General features: G+C 37.8%; 1 protein-coding gene across 3 annotated transcripts in view; it reads left to right on the forward strand.

Annotated features, from left to right (window-relative positions):
• Positions 1–24,047, forward strand: part of LOC102687171 (TPR and ankyrin repeat-containing protein 1) — a 37,893-nt gene that overhangs the window by 8,844 nt on the left and 5,002 nt on the right. For all 3 annotated transcript variants that reach the window (XM_015357296.2, XM_069195035.1, XM_015357297.2), the window contains 13 exons: positions 292–456; positions 10,229–10,378; positions 10,669–10,923; positions 13,248–13,424; positions 13,692–16,529; positions 17,901–18,100; positions 19,705–19,842; positions 20,458–20,601; positions 21,069–21,225; positions 21,591–21,679; positions 22,760–22,863; positions 23,339–23,471; positions 23,845–23,990. In XM_015357296.2, the coding sequence (XP_015212782.2) occupies positions 292–456; positions 10,229–10,378; positions 10,669–10,923; positions 13,248–13,424; positions 13,692–16,529; positions 17,901–18,100; positions 19,705–19,842; positions 20,458–20,601; positions 21,069–21,225; positions 21,591–21,679; positions 22,760–22,863; positions 23,339–23,471; positions 23,845–23,990 (4,696 nt within the window). The remainder of the gene's footprint in view (positions 1–291; positions 457–10,228; positions 10,379–10,668; positions 10,924–13,247; positions 13,425–13,691; positions 16,530–17,900; positions 18,101–19,704; positions 19,843–20,457; positions 20,602–21,068; positions 21,226–21,590; positions 21,680–22,759; positions 22,864–23,338; positions 23,472–23,844; positions 23,991–24,047) is intronic.

Consider the following 24,047-nt stretch of genomic DNA (forward strand, 5'->3'; position numbering starts at 1 on the left):
GTAGATGTATTTTTATTTAAATTGTCTCCTAAAACAGATTGAAAAATCTGCTACCAGGCTTCATATGAACTTTAACCAAGCACACATGATATATTTTATTTACATAAATAATTATGCAAAACTCATTTGTCTATATTTGAGACTTGATGGAAATTAGGTTAATTCTATGTTTTCAGAGATACAGTTCTCTTATTTTTATTGATTTCTCTATAAGCCACCACTCATCCACCATTCTGATTCTTATTTACACCTCAAAAGTATAAGGTTAAACATTTTTTTGTGGTTTAACAGTACAAACTGAAGATGTGATCATGCTGCTGCAAATGGGGGCTGATCCAAAAATCTGTGACAAGCAGAACAAGCAAGCTGTTGATTATCTGAAAAAGCAAAAGAACTTCAAAGCCTTCGACGCCATTAAGAGACATGAATCCCACACTACTTCCCAAGAGACTGCAGGTAGGTCATGGTGAAATTGTGTTGATAAAAACTATAAAGTGGAGGAAAATGTTTCTACTTCTTTTGAGAATAGGGAGAAAACAGGAAAAGTAACGAAAGAGCAAACAAAATTCCTGGGTCTGTAAGCCCAGTAACAGAAAATTTTTCAGTCCTCTCAGATTTTTCTCACAGTTTTTTTCAGTTCTGGGTTAATTCGTTAATTAGTTCAATCTCCCCTTATACCAGGTTTGCATGTTAGCCTTTTATAAGGTAATTCTTATGTTCATAATTACATAATGTTAATTGGTCAGCATTTATTCCAGCTTTTTAGAAGTCTATTAGTTATGTAGTGTTACTTGCTTATACAGTATATGTATTTTTTTCTTACAGTTTTTCCTAATCAATTAAGTCTGTTAATACATATACACATTATATATAGTTGTGCAAAAGATTAGGCAACCGTGTTTAAATTGTATTTCAACAAATGTCTGAAGTGAACAAAAGGTGACACAACTACTACTGTAAATGGTACAAAGTTAAACCCAACATTTCTGCACATTATAATGCAAAATTACTATTTATTTTCTGACATTAACAGTTTTAAAAAATAAAGCGAATTTAGCATGTGCAAAGTATTGGGCACACTTCCAGTTGATTCATTACTACTTTTTTCAGTTGTGTTTTTCAAAGGCCCCAAAACTTGAGTGACCCATTAGGTCTTAAATTAAGTCAGGGGACGACAATTCCAGGGTGGAACAAATACTCTTGACCCTTTTAGCCTCTCAGGTTGTGTTGAAAGTTGTTCTGTTTACTTTTATCAACCATGGGCTTCTCTAAGCAGCTGTCTGAGGACTGGAAAATAAAGATAATTCACTCTTACAAAGCAGGAGATAGCTATAAAAATGTCTCTGTACACTTACAACTTGCAATTTCAACTGTCAAAAACATCATTGAGAAATGGAAGTTAAAGGGATAGGTTGAAGTTAAGGCAAGATCTGATCAGGTCTGCAAAGGACCTGCAGAAAGGTTTACCGCCATTAGTAGTTGCCCACAAGTTCACAGTTCAGCGTTGCTTACAGGAAAATGATCTGCATGGGAGAGTTGTCTGAAGAGCTTTTCTACAATCTCATCTCAAAAGTCAGCATCTAAAATAAGCCCAAAAAATTGTGTGGCAGCCACTGGCACAGGAAATATTTTGTGGGTGGAAGGAAGAATAGATTCAACTAAATATGCTTAAAGCTTATTAAAAATTCTAGAAGCCAATGTCAGTGAAAAAATTCAATCTGAAAAGAGGTTGGATATCTACATACAGTACCTCAAAATCAACCATGAATTACACTCAGGAACAAAAGAAGGTTTTGGAATGGCCTTCACAGTCCACAGACTTCAGTATTCTTGAAAATCTGTGAGTCGATTTCAAACATGCAGTGTATGCAAGAAGACCTAAAAATATTTCTGAGCTAGAAGAGTTCTGCAATGAAGAAAAAATTCCAAAAGCAAAAACAGAAAGACTCTTAGTTGGCTACAGGAAATGTCTGGAAGCTGTGATTATCTGCCAATAGAAGTGTTACTTAGTACTAAGCACAAAGTTTTGCATGTGTCAAATTCACATTTTTAATATTTTGAATATCTACAAAACTAAATAAATAATATTAATTGAGGATTGACATTTGTAGAAAGATGTTATGTTCACACATACAACTGTAAGTGTAAAGTACAGATGCAGCCATTCAAAACGCACGGTACAACCTCATACTGCGTGAAATTATCTACAGTTAACCACGTTGTACTGCAGTAAGTGATTGGCTGGCCAAAATGACTGACGGGACACTCGTGGTACATTGGTTGTTAGTGAAACGATTTAATCTCTTTGCTATGCATGTTTTAATCCACTTAATATTGAATATTAATATGGAATTTTACAACTAAAGGGAAATTTAAGTAGCTGATCATAAAAAGAAGAGGAGCATAACATGTCTGAAGGTCATAAACAATATTAATTTAGGAACATAAACATATTATGTAAACTGTAGTTCAGGTGGGTAGCTGCATCACCATGTGTAGGCTGCAAAGGAACAAGTCATTCCATGCTGAAAAGAGAAGAAATAGAACATGAAGGAGGTTCCACGGCCGAAACGTTGTGTTTTCTTTTATCTCTTTTCAGCATGGAATAAACCTACTACTTGTTCCTTATGTAAACTGTATGTGGCTGGTATTGGTAGTTTAAATTAAAAATACACATCAATATTCAACTTTCTTCCTAAACATTTTAAGCATCACATTTTTTTATTCGGTTACATACCGAATGAAATACTGTAACATACGAGTTTGTACATGCTTCTTCTGACTATATTAAGTATAACTTTTTATGAAGTATATCAAATGTTTTAACCTTTCCTATGAACATTTGCACTTGTTATCACAGTTAAAAAACACATACTTTTTAGAATTTGATTAATAGGGAATATAATATGGAATCACGTATCTAAAGAAATTAATAATGATATTAATTTAAGGATCTAAATATATGTATTTATATACCTGGTAGTATTACTGTAATCCACTTTCTTTGTAAACACATTTTATTTTTAATTTGACTCATTCAGGCATGATGAAGTATTATGTACACTATATAAACATGTTTTTTTGTATATATATTTTAACATATTCAATGTAAAGTTATAATAATAATGAAATAAATAAATAAAGCAAATGTGAATACTGACAACATTTCAACCGGTTTAATTTAAAACACTTTATTCAGAGGGGCAATTGAACAGACGCCTCAAGACTTAAAACAAAATCGTATATATTGTGATTAGAATCGGGAATAACAAAGCGGTATTAAAGATACCACTGAAACTATAATAATGTGTCTGATCATTATTAACAGTATTAATTTAATAATAATAATTTCAAGCTTCTGTATCTTTTTCAAAGTCATTTTCTTTCTGCAGTTTTCATAAGCTTTGCTTATTAAAATACCTATTTATGAGACGCAATGTTTCAGATGTGAATAACTTTATGAACAAATGACTCGGAGCCTGCAACCCACTGCGATTTGGACACAGAATGATTAAAAATGGGAACAGGTGAGGCAGGCAGAGGGAAGGGCAATGACTTTCTCTGCAAGCTAGTCGAAGAAGTAAGTAGGTGGCTCAAAGCTCAAAGCCCAGCAGCCACAATAATGAATACAGTGTGTATTCTCCTAGAGTACATAATGTGGTTATGTATCTGGAATGTTTGCAAATGTTGCGATAATTGTACAGTATATGCTTTTTGGAACAAATTTTTTGAGCAGGTAATTGCTCACTTCTGGTGCTGTAGAGTGTTTTGGAATCTACATGCTCTCCCCGCATAGTTATCGACAATGAAAATGTCTCTGGAATAGGAATACTGTATAAATGATAAAGTGGAGGCTATGGAGAAAAGAAAATCGCAACAGAAAGCAAATGGTCCAACATGTACATTAATTGTGACACCTGTGATGCGTCAAATGCATATCCTACAGTGTGAACGCATTTGGAGGCTATTAAAAAAGGTTGGTTGAATTAACAGTCCTGGTGTAGTGAGTTTAGACTGTTTCCTGACAGTCTTGGGCAAAAGGAACCTATCTTTCATTGGAAGGTTCGCCTATTCTATTCGTACATGAGAATATACAGGGGAAGGAAAACTGCCCGTGGTCATTTGTTTTACTGACAACTTTGTTTTTACGTTAACACAAACTCTGCTTAACATAGCCGCTTGTAAGAGCAAGGTGACTTTCTGCTATCTAAACCATTTTTTACAGCTTTTAAAGTAACGCAATGTTTGTGTTAGGCAGGAACACGTCATTGTATCTTAATTTTTATTTCATTTTTAAAAATAAATATAAGGTAATCATCAATCAAATGTCCTGTTTTTTCTTAACACTCGTTTTTCCATACTGTAGTTTTAAAACTTGAACAAAGATGTATGCAAACAGCGCATATAGTTTTGAAGCCACTACAGTATAACTTGTGGGAAATACATTTATTTGTACTTAACTAGTTAAGAGCGCGCAACATTACAAACTCTGTATTAAAAGGAATATGTCAAAATATTTCCAAAATAATCACAAGTGAATGAGTTGATGGATTCGATCATAATAATTCGATAATAAAACCCTGCGCGTTTTGAATGGCTGCATCTGTAAATCAGTTAAAAACACTTTTTATGCATGTAGAGTCTTTGAGTCTTTGTGTAAGCTGTAAGTTCTTTTTACCCTTAAATTAAACATTTGAAAAACTTTATTTTTGTAAACGCAACACGCATTCCATACAGAAATAAAATAACGTTTTCTACAGGTGTTAAGCAGATTAGCAGGTTGCTGACAAAATAGCGCACAGTTCACTAACCGTCCACCACTGCCCAGTGATATAACTTTAATATAAACAAGATCTACTGTAGTACCTGGTGCAGTTTTTTTTTTTAACTTATTTTGAAATGATCAAATCCCGGGTGTGAGTTCATAAAGCCAGAATTATGTACTATCCCCACGTCTCCGAAACACCTGACCATCTACTGTAAAGCTTTTAGTGCTTTGTGTATATTCCAATCGCAGTGGGGGCAGGGTGTGCGGGGAAACATTTAGGCAGCAATTGAATTGGGGATCTGTATTCTTCACACCTGAAACATTGTTTTCTCCGAAAGCATTTTCTTCCCTCTTCAGCTGATCTTTTGCTGCCTGTGCATGCTTACACAGCTCCCTATGCGAATTCTCATTCTTGACTGAGAAAGCTTTAGGGAACTCTACATTTTTATTTTCAACAAATTGTAAATAGGACATTTATTTTGGTGTTTTTATTAATTTTTCACTTAAGCGAATGGAGGAGTGTCAGCTGTCAAGGAGAGCCCAACCTCCCCCCTTCGGGTAAACTTTTTTTTTACCTGATGGTAACTGTAACAAATTGTCACGTTTCACATCCTTGCGAAACAATCATAACGTTCTCATCCAGTCAAAGGTTTGATGTTTTTTTATTTTTAAACCGTGATCTTGACATGCAGGTGTGAAGTAGAGTTAACAGCTTCAGATCTAAAAGGTTATTAATAATATCTTCCATTAACATTGGTATGTTCTTACAAGTGCAAAAAGAGGTGATACACAACGTGTCTCCTTTATAACTCTTCAGTTTACAGAGAAATTCCGCCAGAACCACACAACATTGTCCAATAATACTCTTCTTGTGTCTACTTTGTAGTTTAGCAGGATTTGTGCGATAAGCACATTGTTTAATGGGGATAACATTACCCACGTCTATATCACTGTACAACACAGATTTGAGTCTGAGTGTCTGTTAATAAAACAGAGCGCCTTCCAATACATATAACTAATTCATGATTTCTTTATCCATTTCAGCTAAATGAGGGGAATTAAATCAGTCAGAATCTGCCAGTTGTAAAAATAACCCTTCTTCCCTCCTTTGTTTAACTTAAAGAATTTCGTGAAGAAATCCATAATCACAATACCATCATTTAATTTATCCAGATACACAAATTCACGCCAGAGCCAACAACAAGCTATAATAGTGGACTATTTTTATGTATTCACTATATACAGTAAGAAACAAACCGAAAGTAATACTCTAATCGCGCTTTGAACCATTGAGTGCAGTGCTTTGTCAATTACCACTACAAGGACAATAAAAGTTTTCTTTTTTTTTAATGAAATGGATGTCAAAATATTTCTGAAATGTCCACCTGTGATATTTTAGCTGCTTAGTTACACGATACCATATTCATATAACTATCAAGTGATATTAAATCACTACAACATTTATTACAATTATTAATTGTAGCCGTAAGTCACAAAATGATTATTTTAATGGCTTTAGAATCCAACCATGCGATATAACTCAAACAACGCACACAAAGAGGTACTAATACACGAGGATACATTTATTAATACATAGAAAATGCATGTAAACCTAACAGATCTTATCGTGAGGGTTATCAGAATACAAAAGATATATATTCATTCAGTTACAAAGTCTTACACATATCAAGAGGGCATACGTTCGGTATATCATTCATTTAGACCGTTTCGTAATTGAACTTGGTTACAACTTTTACATTAGATACTCAAAACAAGTAAATAACTCTTAGGAATTAAATTGATATCAACTGGTTGGGATAACAATTGAATTCTCGAGCAGTAATGCAGTGAAGTTGAATACTCATCCGATCTCTGGGGATTCAGATCTCCTGCGGGCTCTCTGGCTCCATGCCAGGCTGTGCTGTGCTGCTTGCGACGGTGCGCTGCTGATGCTCACTGACCGGCTAGTTAGTGTTGGCTTTAACTAGCAAAGTTTGTGCACAGGAGAAAAGATAGCTGTGGGTCCCAGCAGGTCAGGAAGAAGACCGGTTCGTTCCCGATGAAGCGCTAGTTCTGAAGAGTGATTCAGCTGTCCACAGTTCCAACCTGTTCACAAAGCTTGCTGCTGGTGCTAACCTCGGGTGGATCCTCTGGTTAGTCGTGGCAACCTCCTCTCTCGACTCTTGGAACAGAGGAATGTTCTGGCACTTGGACACACTGGCCGTTCCGTGGTTGTCCGGGCTGAGTCTCAGGATGGTCAGGAGGCGCACTGCGAGAATGTCCTGCCCTTGGGAGCCTTTCTGCTCCTGGGCCGTCCTGCCCTGGAATTGTCTCGCACCCCTGGAATTCCCCTTAGAGATTCTCCTTTTGGAAAAGTCCTTCGAATAGTCTTGGAGCTCTGTGTTGCCTGTTTTTACCTGGAGGAACTTCAGCTCATTCATTGGCTGAAAGTTCCATGGGCATCAGAGTCCCACGTGGGTTACTCAGCCCCACCAGTCCCTGATTGGTTGATCAAGGTGAGATATGAGTCACTTACTCCTGACACTTAGGAATGCAGTCCAGATGTCCATCTGGCACTCTCTAGACAGATACAGTGCCTTGCGAAAGTATTCGGCCCCCTTGAACTTTTCAACCTTTTGCCACATTTCAGGCTTCAAACATAAAGATATAAATTTTTTATTTTATGTGAAGAATCACCAACAAGTGGGACACAATTGTGAAGTGGAACGAAATCTATTGGATTTTTGAAACTTTTTTAACTAATAAAAAAATGAAAAGTGGGGCGTGCAAAATTATTCGGCCCCTTTACTTTCAGTGCAGCAAACTCACTCCAGAAGTTCAGCGAGGATCTCTGAATGATCCAATGTTGTCCTAAATGACTGATGGTGATAAATAGAATCCACCTGTGTGTAATCAAGTCTCTGTATAAATGCACCTGCTCTGTGATAGTCTCAAGGTTCTGTTGAAAGCGCAGAGAGCATCATGAAGACCAAGGAACACACCAGGCAGGTCCATAATACTGTTGTGGAGAAGTTTAAAGCCGGATTTGGATACAAAAAGATTTCCGAAGCTTCAAACATCCCAAGGAGCACTGTGCAAGCGATCATCTTGAAATGGAAGGAGTATCAGACCACTGCAAATCTACCAAGACCTGGCCGTCCCTCTAAACTTTCAGCTCAGACAAGGAGAAGACTGATCAGAGATGCAGCCAAGAGGCCCATGATCACTCTGGATGAACTGCAGAGAACTATAGCTGAGGTGGGAGAGTCTGTCCATAGGACAACAATCAGTCTTACACTGCACAAATCTGGCCTTTATGGAAGAGTGGCAAGAAGAAAGCCATTTCTCAAAGATATCCATAAAAAGTCTCGTCTAAAGTTTGCCACAAGCCACCTGGGAGACACCCCAAACATGTGGAAGAAGGTGCTCTGGTCAGATGAAACCAAAATCGAACTTTTTGGCCACAATGCAAAACGATATGTTTGGCGTAAAAGCAACACAGCTCCTCACCCTCAACACACCATCCCCACTGTCAAACATGGTGGTGGCAGCATCATGGTTTGGGCCTGCTTTTCTTCAGCAGGGACAGGGAAGATGGTTAAAATTGAGGGGAAGATGGATGCAGCCAAATACAGGACCATTCTGGATGAAAACCTGTTGGAGTCTGCAAAAGACCTGAAACTGGGACGGAGATTTATCTTCCAACAAGACAATGATCCCAAACATACAGCAAAATCTACAAAGGAATGGTTCACAAATAAACATATCCAGGTGTTTGAATGGCCAAGTCAAAGTCCAGACCTGAATCCAATCGAGAATCTGTGGAAAGAGCTGAAAACTGCTGTTCACAAATGCTCTCCATCCAACCTCACTGAGCTCGAGCTGTTTTGCAAGGAAGAATGGGCAAGAATTTCAGTCTCTCGATGTGCAAAATTGATAGAGACATACCCCAAGCGACTTGCAGCTGTAATCGCAGCAAAAGGTGGCTCTACAAAGTATTAACGCAAGGGGGCCGAATAATTTTGCACGCCCCACTTTTCATTTTTTTATTAGTTAAAAAAGTTTCAAAAATCCAATAGATTTCGTTCCACTTCACAATTGTGTCCCACTTGTTGGTGATTCTTCACATAAAATAAAAAATTTATATCTTTATGTTTGAAGCCTGAAATGTGGCAAAAGGTTGAAAAGTTCAAGGGGGCCGAATACTTTCGCAAGGCAATGTAGGCGCCAATGGATGACCATTGATCATGATAGCCAGGCTTAGCTAAGTGCATCCCCATTTGGGAGCTGTCCCTTATCAAAAGAAAACATCTTTAAATCAGCCTGCATGAATAGTTTCTCTGTGGCTGCACCACAGAGATGAACGGAGAGATGAGGCCTCATTTGGGAAAGCACAGCAACACTTAATTCTGTCTTATTAACAAGCATTGCCGCTACAATACCATACATAAACGTTCAGTAAATGAGTAAATTCAGTTCTTATAATTAATTAATCTTTATCTTAAATATTCTTGTTTAGAATAAAAGTAAATTCTTGAGTGTAAAAATGCAAACATTGGAAGTGTAGATATCAGCAATTCTGATCAGGGTTTAAAAATTCCACAGAGAGGAGCAGCAGGATCCATGACAGATTTTGTCAAGTCTTTGTCCACTGATACAGAATATATACTGTAGATTATCCTTAAGGGCACAGGAAGAGAGAAGGGTTCCATGCTTAGCAGTGTGCTGAAGTCTTCCACTGAAACAGAGTCTCAGGACATGGGAATCTGGCCACAGCTCCAGGCTTAAATAGGGAGAAACTTAAAATTACAATGAAGAGTTTCTCGCAAATCATCTCTTGCTGTTGAGAACTCTGGTTTACATACAGTATGGTCTCTTGGCCCAGCAGTTACTTTCAGCTAAGTTTGCTTGCTGCCATTTCTGGGAGCGATGGTTTCAGTCACATGATTCATTTCTTGTCAAGTTGACGGGATCTCAGAGAGCATTGCAACTGCTTGTGCTGCAACTTTTAAGTTGTAATATTGTGGTTTATGATCAGTCATTATTGTTTGTTCCCCATTGGCGCATCATTCTGGTCAGTGGATTTATGGCAGATGACCTCCAGATGGGGTCTTAGTCCAGATGTGCCTCCTTCTTGCAGATGCAGACTGACAGGCAACTATTTAGGCACTTCATTTCAGGATAAGCCCAGTGTATGGTAATCTGGTCTGGCATTGGAGAGCCAGGATATCCTGCTTCTCACAGTACCATCTCGACAACATTACTAAGAAGCTGACTCAAACAAGTTGTAGTTGCTGGAATCTTCCAGTTTAAAGCAAGAGAATTATTGTATTCTTTCAGGACATTTAATTCCAAAAATAATCAGATACCTGCTCCATCAAAATATGCTATTTGAGAAAAAGGTGTGTAAGCCATTGATTATATTTTTAATTTAACCAGTTTTGGTATGTCTTTTTACAGGAGCTTCTTCATCTGAAGGAGAGATATCTTTTGCAGAGGCAGTAAATCGGTTTGTTCAGTTTTGCACTAAGTGTCCAAAGAAACATGTTCCTCCTTTGATTGAACATCGAATGGTCCAGCCTCTCTTGAGACATCTTTCATCATGTACAGGTAAGCATGTCATTCTTATATGTGAATTTCAAATACCAGGCACCTCGAAATCTCTTTAATAATCCATTGATGTGAGTATGATAATTTTAAGGTTTAAAATTGAGGTAGGATGAAAGTTGTATATGTTAAATATTTCAGAAATCCAGAAGCAATACTGCTGACACACTCTAGTTTAGTTTCTTCAGATGATTTCTCAAAATTAAATCATAAATGGAAATGGGAAAATAATTTTATTGTGTATAGATAATAACCCAAATGAAAGTATAGATTTCTGTTGTCTGTTCCCATAGAAGTTCCTCCTGGAGTGACTTGTGATGTGGATGTCAGCTATTCAAACAGCTTGGTTAAACAGTGCCTTCAAAGAAGAAAGTGGAAGGAATCTTTGCTGATGCTGTGGGGTAGAACGGATGGAGAGAAGAGAAGTGAGGGAGGCCTCCTGTCCAGATGCTGCCTGAAGGACCTGAACTTGGCTGATATTGTTCCCCATTTTAGCAAATCTGATGGCAACAGAATACATGTGGTGAAGTGTCTGATTGAAATGGGAGGTAAACTTGTTTTTGCTTTATAATATTGTCTTCATCCTGATTTTTTAACCAGTATTTTAATAATTAAAATACTAATAAAAACTGTCTTAAAAGAGAATCAAATCTGTAGATTTTAGGATTAAGCAGCTTTCATTATGCTGCCTGTGTACTGACAATACACTAAAGCATGTGATAATTAAGCACACATTTCATATGTGATATCAGAAGATATTTTTATTTTCCCACTGCCTAACTCTCTTAATTTGGTAATTAGAAGTCACTGAGTATTCATTGTACACTTTATCTCCATTCTGTTGGAAAGAATCTGGACATCTCATTGACTGCTGACAGAAATCTTGCCACCATAAATAACCCACATAGTGCCACATTGCAAAACCAAACGAATGGAGTGCAAGTTAAACAGGCTATGGGACTAGTGTCTGGCATCATCTGTCAACTTAGATTTACAGATCATATGATGTTGTAATTAGTATTGTTTCAGTCTTATACTGTAGTTTTAGTTTTTATCTGGAAAATGGGATCTACTGCTTAGTTCTTCACATCTCCAGTGATACAGGAACCAAAAAAAATTAATAAAATGTGTTATAGATTTAATATTGTCTAGATATTGATATTAACATACTGTAATAAGCTTGCTTGGAGACAGAATATTTTGAATACCCCGATAGTTAGCATTACTGTATGTAATACTTTACCTATGGATTGCACTGTGAGGATACTTCTTGTAGAGTGCAGTGAAGTTCTGGCACTTTGAGGGTGGATTTCAGACTAACCCTCCAGGCAGAATTTCTCAAGCTCCTGCAGACCCTTTGGTCTACAGAAGGGGTGCCCAACTAATCGACCGATCGTGGAGTGCTTGCCAGTCGTTGGATTGCAATAATGTTTGGCACAAAATAAATGGGGTATATGACTATTTACTTTTTTTGATAGCCTAAAAATTCATTGAGATCTGTACATGTGATGTCTTACATTTGACTGCCCTTGTGTGTGTTTAACCCGTGTCGAATGGGTTGTAAAAGTCTCTTCCCTGAGTGCTGGCTGACAGTGGGGGGAAAAAAAGGCTACAGGAGCTCCGTAAATAGTAAATAGCTACCCAAGAACGTTCTCGTGGTTATTGCCGCACGAACTCCACATTGGGTACAGTGCATAGTAGAGCGAAACAGACTGTGACAAATTCGCCGACAGTTTAATAAGTTTGATTGCCTATTTGATGTAGTGTTTGAGTGAAAAATGATGAAGCAAAGAGACCGAAAACTTACCACGGAATGGGAGCATGATTATTTGTTTGTACTTTCACATTCAAATCTGCAATGCTAGCATCTACGTGAAAAAGGGAAATATAGAACAACATTTCAAAACTGCACACAAAACGTATGATGTGGACCTTCCCGCAAAAAGTGAGTTAAAAGAAGGTGGAAAATTAAAAATCTCGACTAGCAGCAGTGGGTTTTCACGAGGCCTAATACAAGAGGGAAAGCGGCAATCATCGCATCGTTCCGTGTGAGCCACGTCCTGGCTAAACACAAAAAGTCATTCAGGGATCGAGAACTAATAAAAACATGCTTGGTGAGGCTGCTGACTTGCTGTTTGGAGATTAAAAAAACTGACATTTTTGGCAAAGTTCAGACAGCTGTTGCCTGAAATCAATTGAGAATTTCTCAAGTCATCTAAACATGGTGAATATGCCCAATTAGAGAATGACCAGTGGCTTCTGGATTAAGCATTCCCCACAGACTTGACTGAACTGCTGAATGAGCTGAATGTCGAGCTGCAGGTACAAAATAAAAATGTAATTGACATGATCAGCAGTGTCAACACGTAAAAAAAATATATATAAGTCTTTTCGAGTAAGCTTTCTCAGTGCCAATGCTACCTTTAAGGGAGGGTATTCTTTTTTCTAAAATGGGGAACATTACTTGTTTACAGTAACATGAGTCGCTTGCTTTTATTTGCTGTAATTTTACATTAAAAAAGGTTGGGAACCCCTGGTGCCCAGTATATTTGGTTCATTTTCTCTAGAACATATTTCATTGCACTTCAAAATGCAATTCAATAATTTAAGTAGATATTTGCCATTATCAGTACAATAAACTTCCACCCTTATGAAAAGTCCCCCTGGTCACAAACTGAGCTCTACTTTATGCCAATAAGCATGGCTTATTGCCTTGACCTCTGTGAGTGCTTGCTCCCTCTGGTAGAAAAAAAACACACTAAAATAAGCTAACATATTTTAAATGAGCTTCAGCTCACTTAAAACATGTTTGAGTGGGTATATGTCTGTATTACCAGTTGGTGACAAAAATGTGTTTAATGTGTCTTAACAGCCTCTCCAAATGGATATGGTGATCTTAAAGAATCACCCATCAATCTTTGTCTAAAGAGTGAAGACTACGAATTGGTTTATCTTCTGCTGAAGAATGGGGGAAACGCAAAGAGTTTTTCTGTCACATCTGGAGATACACCGCTTCACGCAGCTCTTCACATTGTTTCAGATAAAAAAGGTATATTTCAACCTATATCCCCTGTGCCAGACAGGTTTAAAGAGGACAAAGCACTTATCTGTTGTGACTTTTTGAAAAGTTGTCTTTATTATGTTAAATATTTGTTTATATTCATAAAATAAAGAACCATACTTAATATTTTGTTACACTGTCAACATTGAATACCATTTTGTATTGTAAAATATTACATTTTTAAAATGACAAGTTTGTTGCATTACTATTTTTTACTGTTGCATTTTGTCTCTCAACACTGGTTTTGTTTTACAGATGATATTGGCTTACACATTCTGAAACACTTTCTTGACGAATACAGTGCAGATCCAGCACAATATGACTATCTCAATCCTAATACTCAAGACCATGAAGGCAACACTTTACTTCATATGATCTTTCAGAAAAATTCATTTAGGCATCATGAAGATATAATGAACATGTTAGTAAAATTTGATATAAACAAAAAATTGAAAAATAATCAAGACAGAGAGGCAACTTTTCAAGTAAGTGGAAAGGATCCAAGACTTGTTTATTGGAACAAAATCCTCCCTAGAAACAAAAAGAAGCAGGATACAAGTTCAAAGTCTCAGAGGACAAAAACTGTGAAAACAGTGATCAACTCAAAAAACTCCAAGCCGAAAGTTGTTGAACCAGCAGATGAACCAGAGCTCAAGAACACTGAAGCAAAGTCCAAGAAAGGTGAAAATGTTCAACAAGGTGAAGTGGAATGCAAACTGGTCACAGTGAGAGACAGTCTTGTATATGAGATTGAAAAATTGATTCAACAGGGAGACTGGTCATGTACATCTCCCTGTGTTGATATCTCAGGGTCGATGGCATTACGAGACAAAGACAACATAGACTATGCTATAGGCAGTTCAGCCAACTACACTGAAAAGACAAGTGTCAAGAGTGAATCTTCAAAAGAGACTGATTTGATGGAAGACCCAGAAGCTGAGGCGACACTGGAAGAAAATGAACCAGATGATGTTCTGAAAGAGGACTGTTTTCAGGCATTGGACTTTGACAACATGACCTGGGAAATTGAATGCACCTCTGAAGTTTTAAAGAAACTTGGAAGCAAAGAAGTCCAGTTGCACACAAGAAACAAAATTGTGCAGGTCATCCAGCAGTTAGGAAATGGAGATTGGACTGTCAGTCTACAGAAAAAGCTTAAGCATCTTAAAAGTGAGATTAAGCTCTATGAGGCAAAACTTGACAAAGGGGCAAGGATGATGTGGGAGCTTGCAATAGACTTTTCACCTCGTTGTAGCGAAAATCCAGAGAAGATAATTGAAATGGAGCAGGCATCCAATGTTAATGTTAGGGCCACTGGAAGAGTCTACAGTGAAATGATCAGGATTTGGGACATTGTGCTTGACCACAACAAGCTCAATCATGCCATCGATACAATATGTCAAGCTTACAACCGTGGTTTGTCATGCGTTTTACGCAAGAAACTCAAAGGGCTTAACCGAGGTCAGTTTTCATCAAATCTGAACACAGAGAAACGCATTCCTCTCTGTTTTGTGGATTATGATGAAAGTCAGACAATGGAAGAGGACGTGACACCTGAATTTTGCCCACCAGCAAGTGCGGTTGAAACAGAATACAATATTATGAAGTTTCATAGCTTCAGTACTAATATGGCACTCAACATACTTAGTAACATGGACACTAAGGTTGAATACCCCTTCAGGGTTGGGGAATTGGAATATGCTATAATAGACCTCTGCCCTAAACCCTTGGAAGCAATTATCTTGATAGGAAGAAGTGGGACTGGCAAAACTACCTGTTGCCTCTATCGACTGTGGAAACAGTACCAGAAATATTGGGTTAAAGCAGAGCAAGCAGGTGAGCCTTTGCTTGTGAAAGTCATGTGGCCTAAACAGACACTTTCCCAAGGCCATGGTGTTGAGGATGCTCAAAGAGAGGTGGAAGGGTCAACAAATGTTGTGGAATCAGAATGCCATGAAAGTGATGAGGAAATTGACACTATATCAAGTGAAGAGGAAGTCCAGACCTGTGATGGAGCATGCTCTGCAGTAGTTCCTGCAGTGGAGGATATAGTGGAATCACATATTGACAATGATGCCCAACAAGATATAAACCAACTTGAGCACTTGCATCAGATCTTTGTGACCAAAAATCATGTTTTGTGCAAGGAGGTGCAGAAAAATTTTATTGAGTTGAGCAAGTCCACTAAGGCCACTATTCACTACAAACCCCTGGATTCCAATATTTATAGACTCCAGGATATCAAAGATGAACACTTCCCACTCTTTATCACTTCTCAGCAGTTGCTTCTGCTTCTGGATGCTTCACTGCCTGATCCTTTCTTCCCAAGGAATCCAGATGGGAGCTTGAAAAAATCTATTGTAGGCTGGTCCTCTCAGGACGAGATGTTGATTCCTGAGCTGCAGGATGACGATGAAGAAGAGGAGCTTGAAGATGAGATGGATGAAGAAGAAAATGTAATGGAAATCCAGATGCGAGAGACTGATCCCCGACAATTTGTAACATATGAGGTGTTTGCCTATGAAATCTGGCCTAAAATGGTCAAAGGTAAACCCCACTGTAACCCAGCCTTGGTTTGGAAGGAAATCAAGTCATTTTTAAAAGGGTCATTTGAGGCTTATAGCAGCCCAGGAGGTACCCTTTCAGAGGAGCAGTATAACAAGCTTGGTAGGAAGAGAGCTCCAAACTTCCAGGAGGACAGGACTGAAATTTATCGCCTCTTTCGCCTGTATCAGCAAATCAAGTCCCAGTGGGGATTCTTTGATGAGGAGGATGTTCTGCACAACTTGTCTATTAGACTTGCAAAACTTGATGAAATACCATGGTCCATTCATGAGCTTTATGGGGATGAGATCCAAGATTTTACCCAGGCCGAACTTTGTATGCTTATGAAAATAATCAATGACCCCAACTCCATGTTCCTTACTGGAGACACTGCACAGAGCATCATGAAGGGAGTGGCATTTCGCTTCAGTGATCTCAGGTCCTTATTCTATTATGCCAGCAAGAGCAATGCGGACAAGAAGAAGCGATCTCTTGTCAGAAAACCAAAGAGGATTTATCAGCTGTATCAGAACTACAGATCACATTCAGGTAAAGTAAGAGTTATTTCTATACATCTGTAATAAATTTGGCAGATAGTATTTAAAGTGTGCATTGTTAACTGTACATCCCTCTAGCTTGGAACCAGTGGTGCTGTCTATATAGAAAAATTTGAGTGGGGTACTGCATTGGTACAGTATGTGAGCTGCACAGGAACAGATAATCAAGAGAAAAGAAAACTATACACACAAAACCAAAAGACCCAAAGCTTTGTCTTTGAATTCGTTTTAGTTATATTGAGAAATGAGAGAGAGCAGGAATATGATACAAAGTGGTGGGTAAGGAGTAAGAAGATATTAAAATGGGTTGGTGGGTGAGATAGAACTTTGAGAGATGGGGAAGTGTGGAAGGCTGAGATCTGTAAATAAATAAGGTAAAATAAAATTATTGTAGAGAGGTAGGGCTTACTTCAGTTGGGTCACACTTATCTCCAGGTCAGAATGATTCAGTAATCTCTCTTCATTTACAGATTTCTGGTTTCTGCACTTTCTCTGCAACTCCAATATTCCTCTTTTCTTTTCATTTTCCCAGTTAAAATTTTTTATTTTTCCACCCCTTGGCATCATACTGTATGCCTGCCCTCACATACCATAAGAAGGCTTCTTTACTAAAATATTTTCCTTTTTACTTTTCAACCTCTATAATAACCTATACTTATACAGTATCTTTATTATATATTTAGAAAGTAAATATTGTAGTATTTTCGGGTTCGGTGAGGGCAATGTGAATCAGACATTCGTTGAGTGAAAAACAGCGCTTTATTTTTCGGCACAGCCAGCAGAGCAGTCCTGCGCCCACACGCCAGCAGAGAGAGAGAGACAGAGTGAGAGTGAGAGAGAGAATGAGTGAGTGGCCGAGAAACGAGAGAGAGAGCAGCATCCAGGGTCTGTTCAGGTAGCTACACAGGGATAGGGTGGCAATTGGGTAGAAGTATAACAGGGGTTCAAAACCAGGGAACTATTTACAAGAATCCAGGTGATCTCGCAAAACTGTACACCCGTTTTGAAAGGGGTCAGCTGCACTGTTCAGCGGCTTTCCTAGTCCCCACTCTGACAACTACTACTTCCGTCCTGCCCCTCAGTGCATACACCCAGCCAGGCGCTCTTCAGCAGCAGCGCCAGGCGAATGCACTACACTATTTAAGTTTTCATTGTGGAATTTACCTCTACTTTTTCCTCTACACCTCACCATTCCAATCTAAAGTGTATATACATGTGAAATTGGCTGTTGCAATAATGAATCGATTTAAATCTTAGACCGGTTGCCACTAAAAAATATTTATAAAGCATTTTACAGATTACACTGTACTATAGTGCGGATGAAATGTATTTAATATTCCAAATTCCAAATGTTTCATTAAAGGGATTCTGAATTTGGCATCTGGCATTGTGGACTTGCTGCAGTTCTTCTTCCCTGAATCATTTGACCGGTTGCCAAGGGACAGGGGATTGTTCGATGGGCCCAAGCCTACAGTCCTGGAATCCTGCAGTGTCAGTGACTTGGCTATTTTACTGAGGGGGAACAAGAGGAAGTCACAGCCCATTGAGTTTGGAGCTCACCAGGTTTGTGGTTTGTATAAACTTTAAAAACGATACTGTAACCCCTAGATTCACTAACACCTTTGCATCCCTGAAGAGGCACCCGTCTGCTCTTTAATAATGTAATAGGCATTGATATCTATGGGTGATTACAGAGCAAAATGCTCTTGTTAAGGGGGGAATGCAACTCAATCAGAACCTTCTGCCTTATGGGAAATGAATAATCACTGCTCAATTATTGTAGAATGCCCTTCCTGTTTGTTCTATGTTCTTGTTTTAATTTTTACTGCTTTTTAAAATATTTTATCATTATGTGCAGTGTCCTTGCATTTGTAAAGGTGTTCTAAATTATTATTATTATTATTATTATTATTATTAAAATAAAATAAAAATAAACTTTAGCTTCACTAGATGTTTATGGATACAGAGGTATTTTAAGTATATCAAGAATCCAGTGGAGAAGCTAGAATTGTCCCTGTTGTCTTTATAGGTATTATTTCAAAGTCTACAATATTTTAAAAGCTATAGCAGCTAAAATTAAAAGAACCGTAATAAATTTAAACACTATGAATCCTGAATTACTTTATCAGGCAGTAGACATCCACTTCAGTTCTACAGCCCTTCTACAAAAGGAAAAAAAAGAGGGGACAAATACTGTATTTCCTCAGGGCTTTGGATATATTGTTGAGCATATTGTCATCACACTAAAAACGAACAGTTCTGTATCCTTCCCCCTATCAACTCAGAACGTGACTATACTATTTATACTATATATACATACACTAATTTGATACTGTGTATGGCTGCATGTTGTTCTGTATACAAGAGTATTAGGCTCTTGAAATAGGCAGGGTAACAGATGCACAGATAGGCCAATTTATATTGCACACCAGTGAACTGTACAGTGCGTAAATGGTTCAGAAAATCAAGAAAAATGTAACTTCTTTCAGGCTCTGTGTGACTGTTTCAGGTTCCTCTCTATAACCAAGGCAGCTAAACTAATTGATGTTAAAACACACTAACCAAAACAATCAACAGCCAAGGTCCATCACAAATCTAATTCCTAGTCTGGGATCCTAATGCTCTGCACTTCCTTACTCAGTCTCCTCCAACTCTTGTTCACTCCCATTACATACCGCTAAAGATCTACTTCCTGTGGCAGGCTGTAAATGAGTTTTCCATGAAGCCTTCATTTTCTGGTTAAATGTGGTCGCCTGAGCAATCACTGTTTCTGGACTGTTCTTCCACACCCCACAGGCTTCTGGGGTTGTTGGTGCATGTTGCACCATTTTACCCCTCCTACATTACCCAATAGCATAAAATTTGTAGATACTGTGTAACAAACTTTGTGTTTACATGCTTATTTTGTTTTGAGTTTTCCTAAAAAAAGATTGTTAATTTTATTGTCTGAACATGTGAACAACACTCTGTGCAGTGACATGTTTCCATCAACGCAATAAAAAACTGTTATGTAGCTGGTTTCTAATAAATATTTTTGTTAACTGTTAATTAAAACAAGGCCAGAATTGTTAAAAGAAAGTGGGCAACATGCAAGGTCTCTTTGTATGATGGAACCTTTTTCTGGATCATTTTCAATTTGTACTTCATTATCTGTCTTTATACTCCAGGTGGTCCTTGTTGCAAATGAAACAGCTAAGGAAACAATTCCTGAAGAGCTGACCTTGGCACTGGTTCTCACCATTTATGAAGCTAAAGGCCTGGAATTTGATGATGTGCTGCTGTATAACTTTTTCACAGACTCCCAGGTGTGATTCTGAAAATTGTGGACAAATTTATCTGACATACTCTTTGCATTTTAAATGTATCTGATTTGTATGGAGTGGTTTCACTTGGGAAGTTTTTGCACTTTGCTGACAAAAGCAGTTTATTCATAACCTGTTGTTTTACTAATTAGTAATAGTGGCACAATAACATAAGAAGGTAGTTCTGTTTAGGAATTTGATTTATCTTGTTGTAAAATATCGTTTTGATACTATTATTACTATATTCTATTATTATGGGTCCTCTGTTTGGGGAGGGAGGTGGGTGAGTTGAACAAATTCTAACAAAGGAAGAAAGTGTAAGATTGAGAAACTTCACACATGAATTTCTGTCAGCCTTACTAAAGAATTGCCCAGAAAAACTATTCAAGTACTAACTTTAGATTTTCCAAAACACTTCAGTATGTAAATACTGAATGGAAATTTACCCTTGTGTTGAGAACCTTGGGCATAACACTTGGACATAACAGGTTGCAATTAAATCATGACTGGTTTGAAGACCTACTGTACAACTGAATTGTAGGGGATAAGATAAGGGTATTTCCTGTTTTTGAGGTGCAGATTACAGTTTGTAATTTTTTATTTATCCTGTGTGGTTAGGCTGGAAAAGAGTGGCGTGTGATCTCCTCCTTCAGCCACACCAGTGCAAAGGCATCATCAAGTGGGCCAGTTGTGGAAGTTCCCCTGGAGGAGGCAGCTTCTGTGCAGACCAGACCTCTGGAGTTCAATGCTGATTTGCACAAGGTGCGGTCTGGATAACATGGGTCTTAAAAGTGGAAGCATTCCCTTCTGTCTCTGACTGGTAACTTACTGCATGAGTATCGCTGTATCGAGCTTCTTCAGGTCCCAGAAGGAAAACACCACCAATTTCAATGATTTGAAATTCAAAAAATAATTCTGAGTGGGAATCTGAGATACTGGTTCTTCAGCCCTTATACAACCATATCTCCTAAACAGTTTTCACAGGACTTCAAGTACAGGTGCAGTTTTCCTCAATTATTACTCTGACAACTGAAATTTGTGGAGTGATAATTTTTTAATGTAAAACTCTGAATCCGTCATCTTTAACTCTTTGCACATTTTAATTATTTCTATGATGTGCCAGCTTTGTGTATCCTGTGGAGCAAATAATGATTCCTCATTACATCAGTAATTACAGTTAGTAAATGTGTAATTTTATTGTGTCATTCTCTTGTTTTTGTTTCCTGAAGATGTTGAATGATGAATTAAAACAGCTGTACACAGCTGTCACCAGAGCCAGGGTAAATCTTTGGCTATTTGATGAAAACCGTGAGAAGCGTGGTCCTGCATTTGAGTATCTTATCAAGGGACAGTATGTGCAGGTGGTCAAGACTGATGAAAACACTGGTAAGTTTATGTTAAATCCTGTAAAAAGTATACTCGCATATGCATTTTATTACAATGTGCATGATTGTGATTTTAATAGGTTTCTTCCATGGCTAAACTGTTTGGTCATAGGATAGAAAGTCTTTAGCAAAAGAAGCAAATAAGTAAAACAAAAAGATCATAAGAAGGGCCACATAAGAGAAGAAGTGATTAATTGTTATTTGATACGGATATCTCAGTGAATGAAGAATCCTCCAGTCTCATCATATGTGTTCCAAAACCCACAAGTGCCTCGTCTTCTTAGTAAAATGGCAGAGATTATTTTTAATGCATACTGAAGCAGGTCTGAACATTGTGTGCTTGTTTCATCCCTTATTATTTTACAGATCTTGATGACAGTATGTTTGTTAAAAGTTCAACACAGATAGAGTGGATTGAGAGAGGAGATTACTTTGCAAAACATCAGTGCTGGAAGGTAATTAATAAAACTTTTTTTCTGAATTATTGTAGTGGAGTATTTTGTCATTTACATTTCCCATGAGTTTAAGGACAGTAGGTATCTTATCATTTTCTTTTGATTTGTTTTCTTCCCAGATTATTTAATGTTAGTCATACTACTGCTGCTTATCTGTTATCATTCTACAAACACATTCTACACCACTTTACCTTTGGAATTGACTGCACAGATATTAGAATACACCGACTGAAAAAGTTTTGTCTTTGAGAAAACTTTTCGTTTTTAAAATCGTTTCTGCTAGGGCAGTTAACTTGGCAATTTTCTGCCCAGATGATGCAACTAAGGAATGTATAGTATTGAAGAAATAACATGCAGCATCCAGTCAATAAAGTGACAAGTGATGTTTGGAAGGCTTGTCAGTGTAGGATAGTATTAAAGGATTATAGGATAGTATGGATGTGTAGGATAGTATGATAGGATAGCCAGCAGCCATATCACCCTGCAACTCACAACTGCCAACCCACTGAAGCTAAGCAGGTGTGAGCCTCGTCAGTACCTGGATGAGAGACCTCTGGGGAAAAACGAAGGTTCCTGCTGGAAGAGGTGTTAGTAGGGCCAGCAGGGGGCGCTTACCCTGCGGTCCATGTGGGTCCTAATGCCCCAGTATAGTGACGGGGACACTATAATGTAAACAGGCGCCGTCCTTCGGATGAGACGTAAAACCGAGGTCCTGACTCTCTGTGGTCATTAAAAATCCCAGGGCGCTTCTCGAAAAGAGTAGGGGTTTAACCCCGGCGTCCTGTCCAAATTTACCATTGGCTCTTAGCAATCATGGCCTCCTTATAATCCCCCTCTATGAATTGGCTTCATTACTCTGCTCTCCTCCACACTAATACCTGGTGTGTGGTGAGTGTTCTGGCGCACTATGGCTGCCGTCGCATCATTCAGGTGGATGCTGCATCATGGTGGAGGGGAGTCCCCATTACCTGTAAAGCCCTTTGAGTGGAGTGTCCAGAAAAGCACTATATAAGTGTAAGCAATTATTATTATTATTATTATTATTATAGTATTGAGACTACTGTATTTTATTGTTTCTAGGTTGCTGCCAAATGCTACCAGAAAGGAGGTTCTGCAGATAAGGAAAAGTTGGCCTTAGCTAATTTTGCAGTTCTTAACGTGCAATACAAGAAAGTCAGTCCCAAGTAAGATGTTTTTTTAACTGAATTTTGAATTCATATTGTACATCTAAGTAAATATGAAGAGAAACTCCAGGTAGGACTAGTGACCACAAGAGGTCAGTGTTGTCTTAGTTAAAATAATATACATCTGCTTCTGAGAATTCTTTTAAATTTAAAACATATTTTAATAAGATTTGCATTTCTAAGCAAGCTAAATCAAACACTGTAACATTTACATTTTTAAATGTTTTCCTAACTGACGTAATATTAATAACAATAGTTATTGAAATTGCTTTTAACATACCTCATTTATTTAAATGTGAGTAAAATGGGAGTATTTTGGGGAAAATATTTGTGTGACTAACCTATAACAGCAATAGAATATTTTCGTGCTATATATTTCCAATAAAAACATTATAATAGTCTGATTTGTGGATAGACCTAAAAAATGAGAAAATTGTATTTCTACAAGCTTATCTACTTTTTCATCTTTTAATAGAGAGATGCAGCTGGAGTACTTGCAGCTGTCCAAGACTTACCTGGAGTGCGGTGTGCCAAAGCTGTCTATGAAATGTTTGAAAAATGCAAAAGAGTACAAGCTGTGTGCACAGCTGTGTGAGAGCTTGGGAAAGGTGAGGCACAGCTGATCCTGAAGGTCATTGTGTTTTGTTTTTCCACAGAATGTCAGAGGAAAAATACTTTGTAATCATATATGCTTCTTTGAGCTTTTATATTAGCATTTGAAAATAGGCAAACTGTGATGGTACAGGTAATGGATCTAGTAAGTAATAAATCGAAAACTTTCTAATGGTGGTGTCAAGTCTCAGTTCTGGTACTGCAACCCAGATGAGAAAAACTACAGCATGACAGATGTTTAATTTAGAAGTTACTGAATATACCTCCTAGTAAAATGTAAATAAACCTAAAAAAATACTCCTAAATCATTTAGTGAATGCACATTAACTTTATTTTATCCTGTTGGTAATCTATTTTACAATGTTTCAGATGAAGGAAGCAGCAGTGTTGTACAGAAAAGCAGAATGCTACAAATCTTCTGCTAAGTGCTTTGAAAAAGCATCAGAGTATGAGATGGCAATGAAAATGTACTGCATGGCAGAGTTATTCGATGAAGCAGCTGAGGTACTGGAAAGGTATGTGTCATTATCCAGAGAACAGAACTGTTCTTACGGGACAATAGCTGTTTTAAT

Source organism: Lepisosteus oculatus, chromosome 10 (genome assembly GCF_040954835.1).
Source record: "Lepisosteus oculatus isolate fLepOcu1 chromosome 10, fLepOcu1.hap2, whole genome shotgun sequence".
In the NCBI taxonomy this organism is placed as follows: domain Eukaryota; kingdom Metazoa; phylum Chordata; class Actinopteri; order Semionotiformes; family Lepisosteidae; genus Lepisosteus; species Lepisosteus oculatus.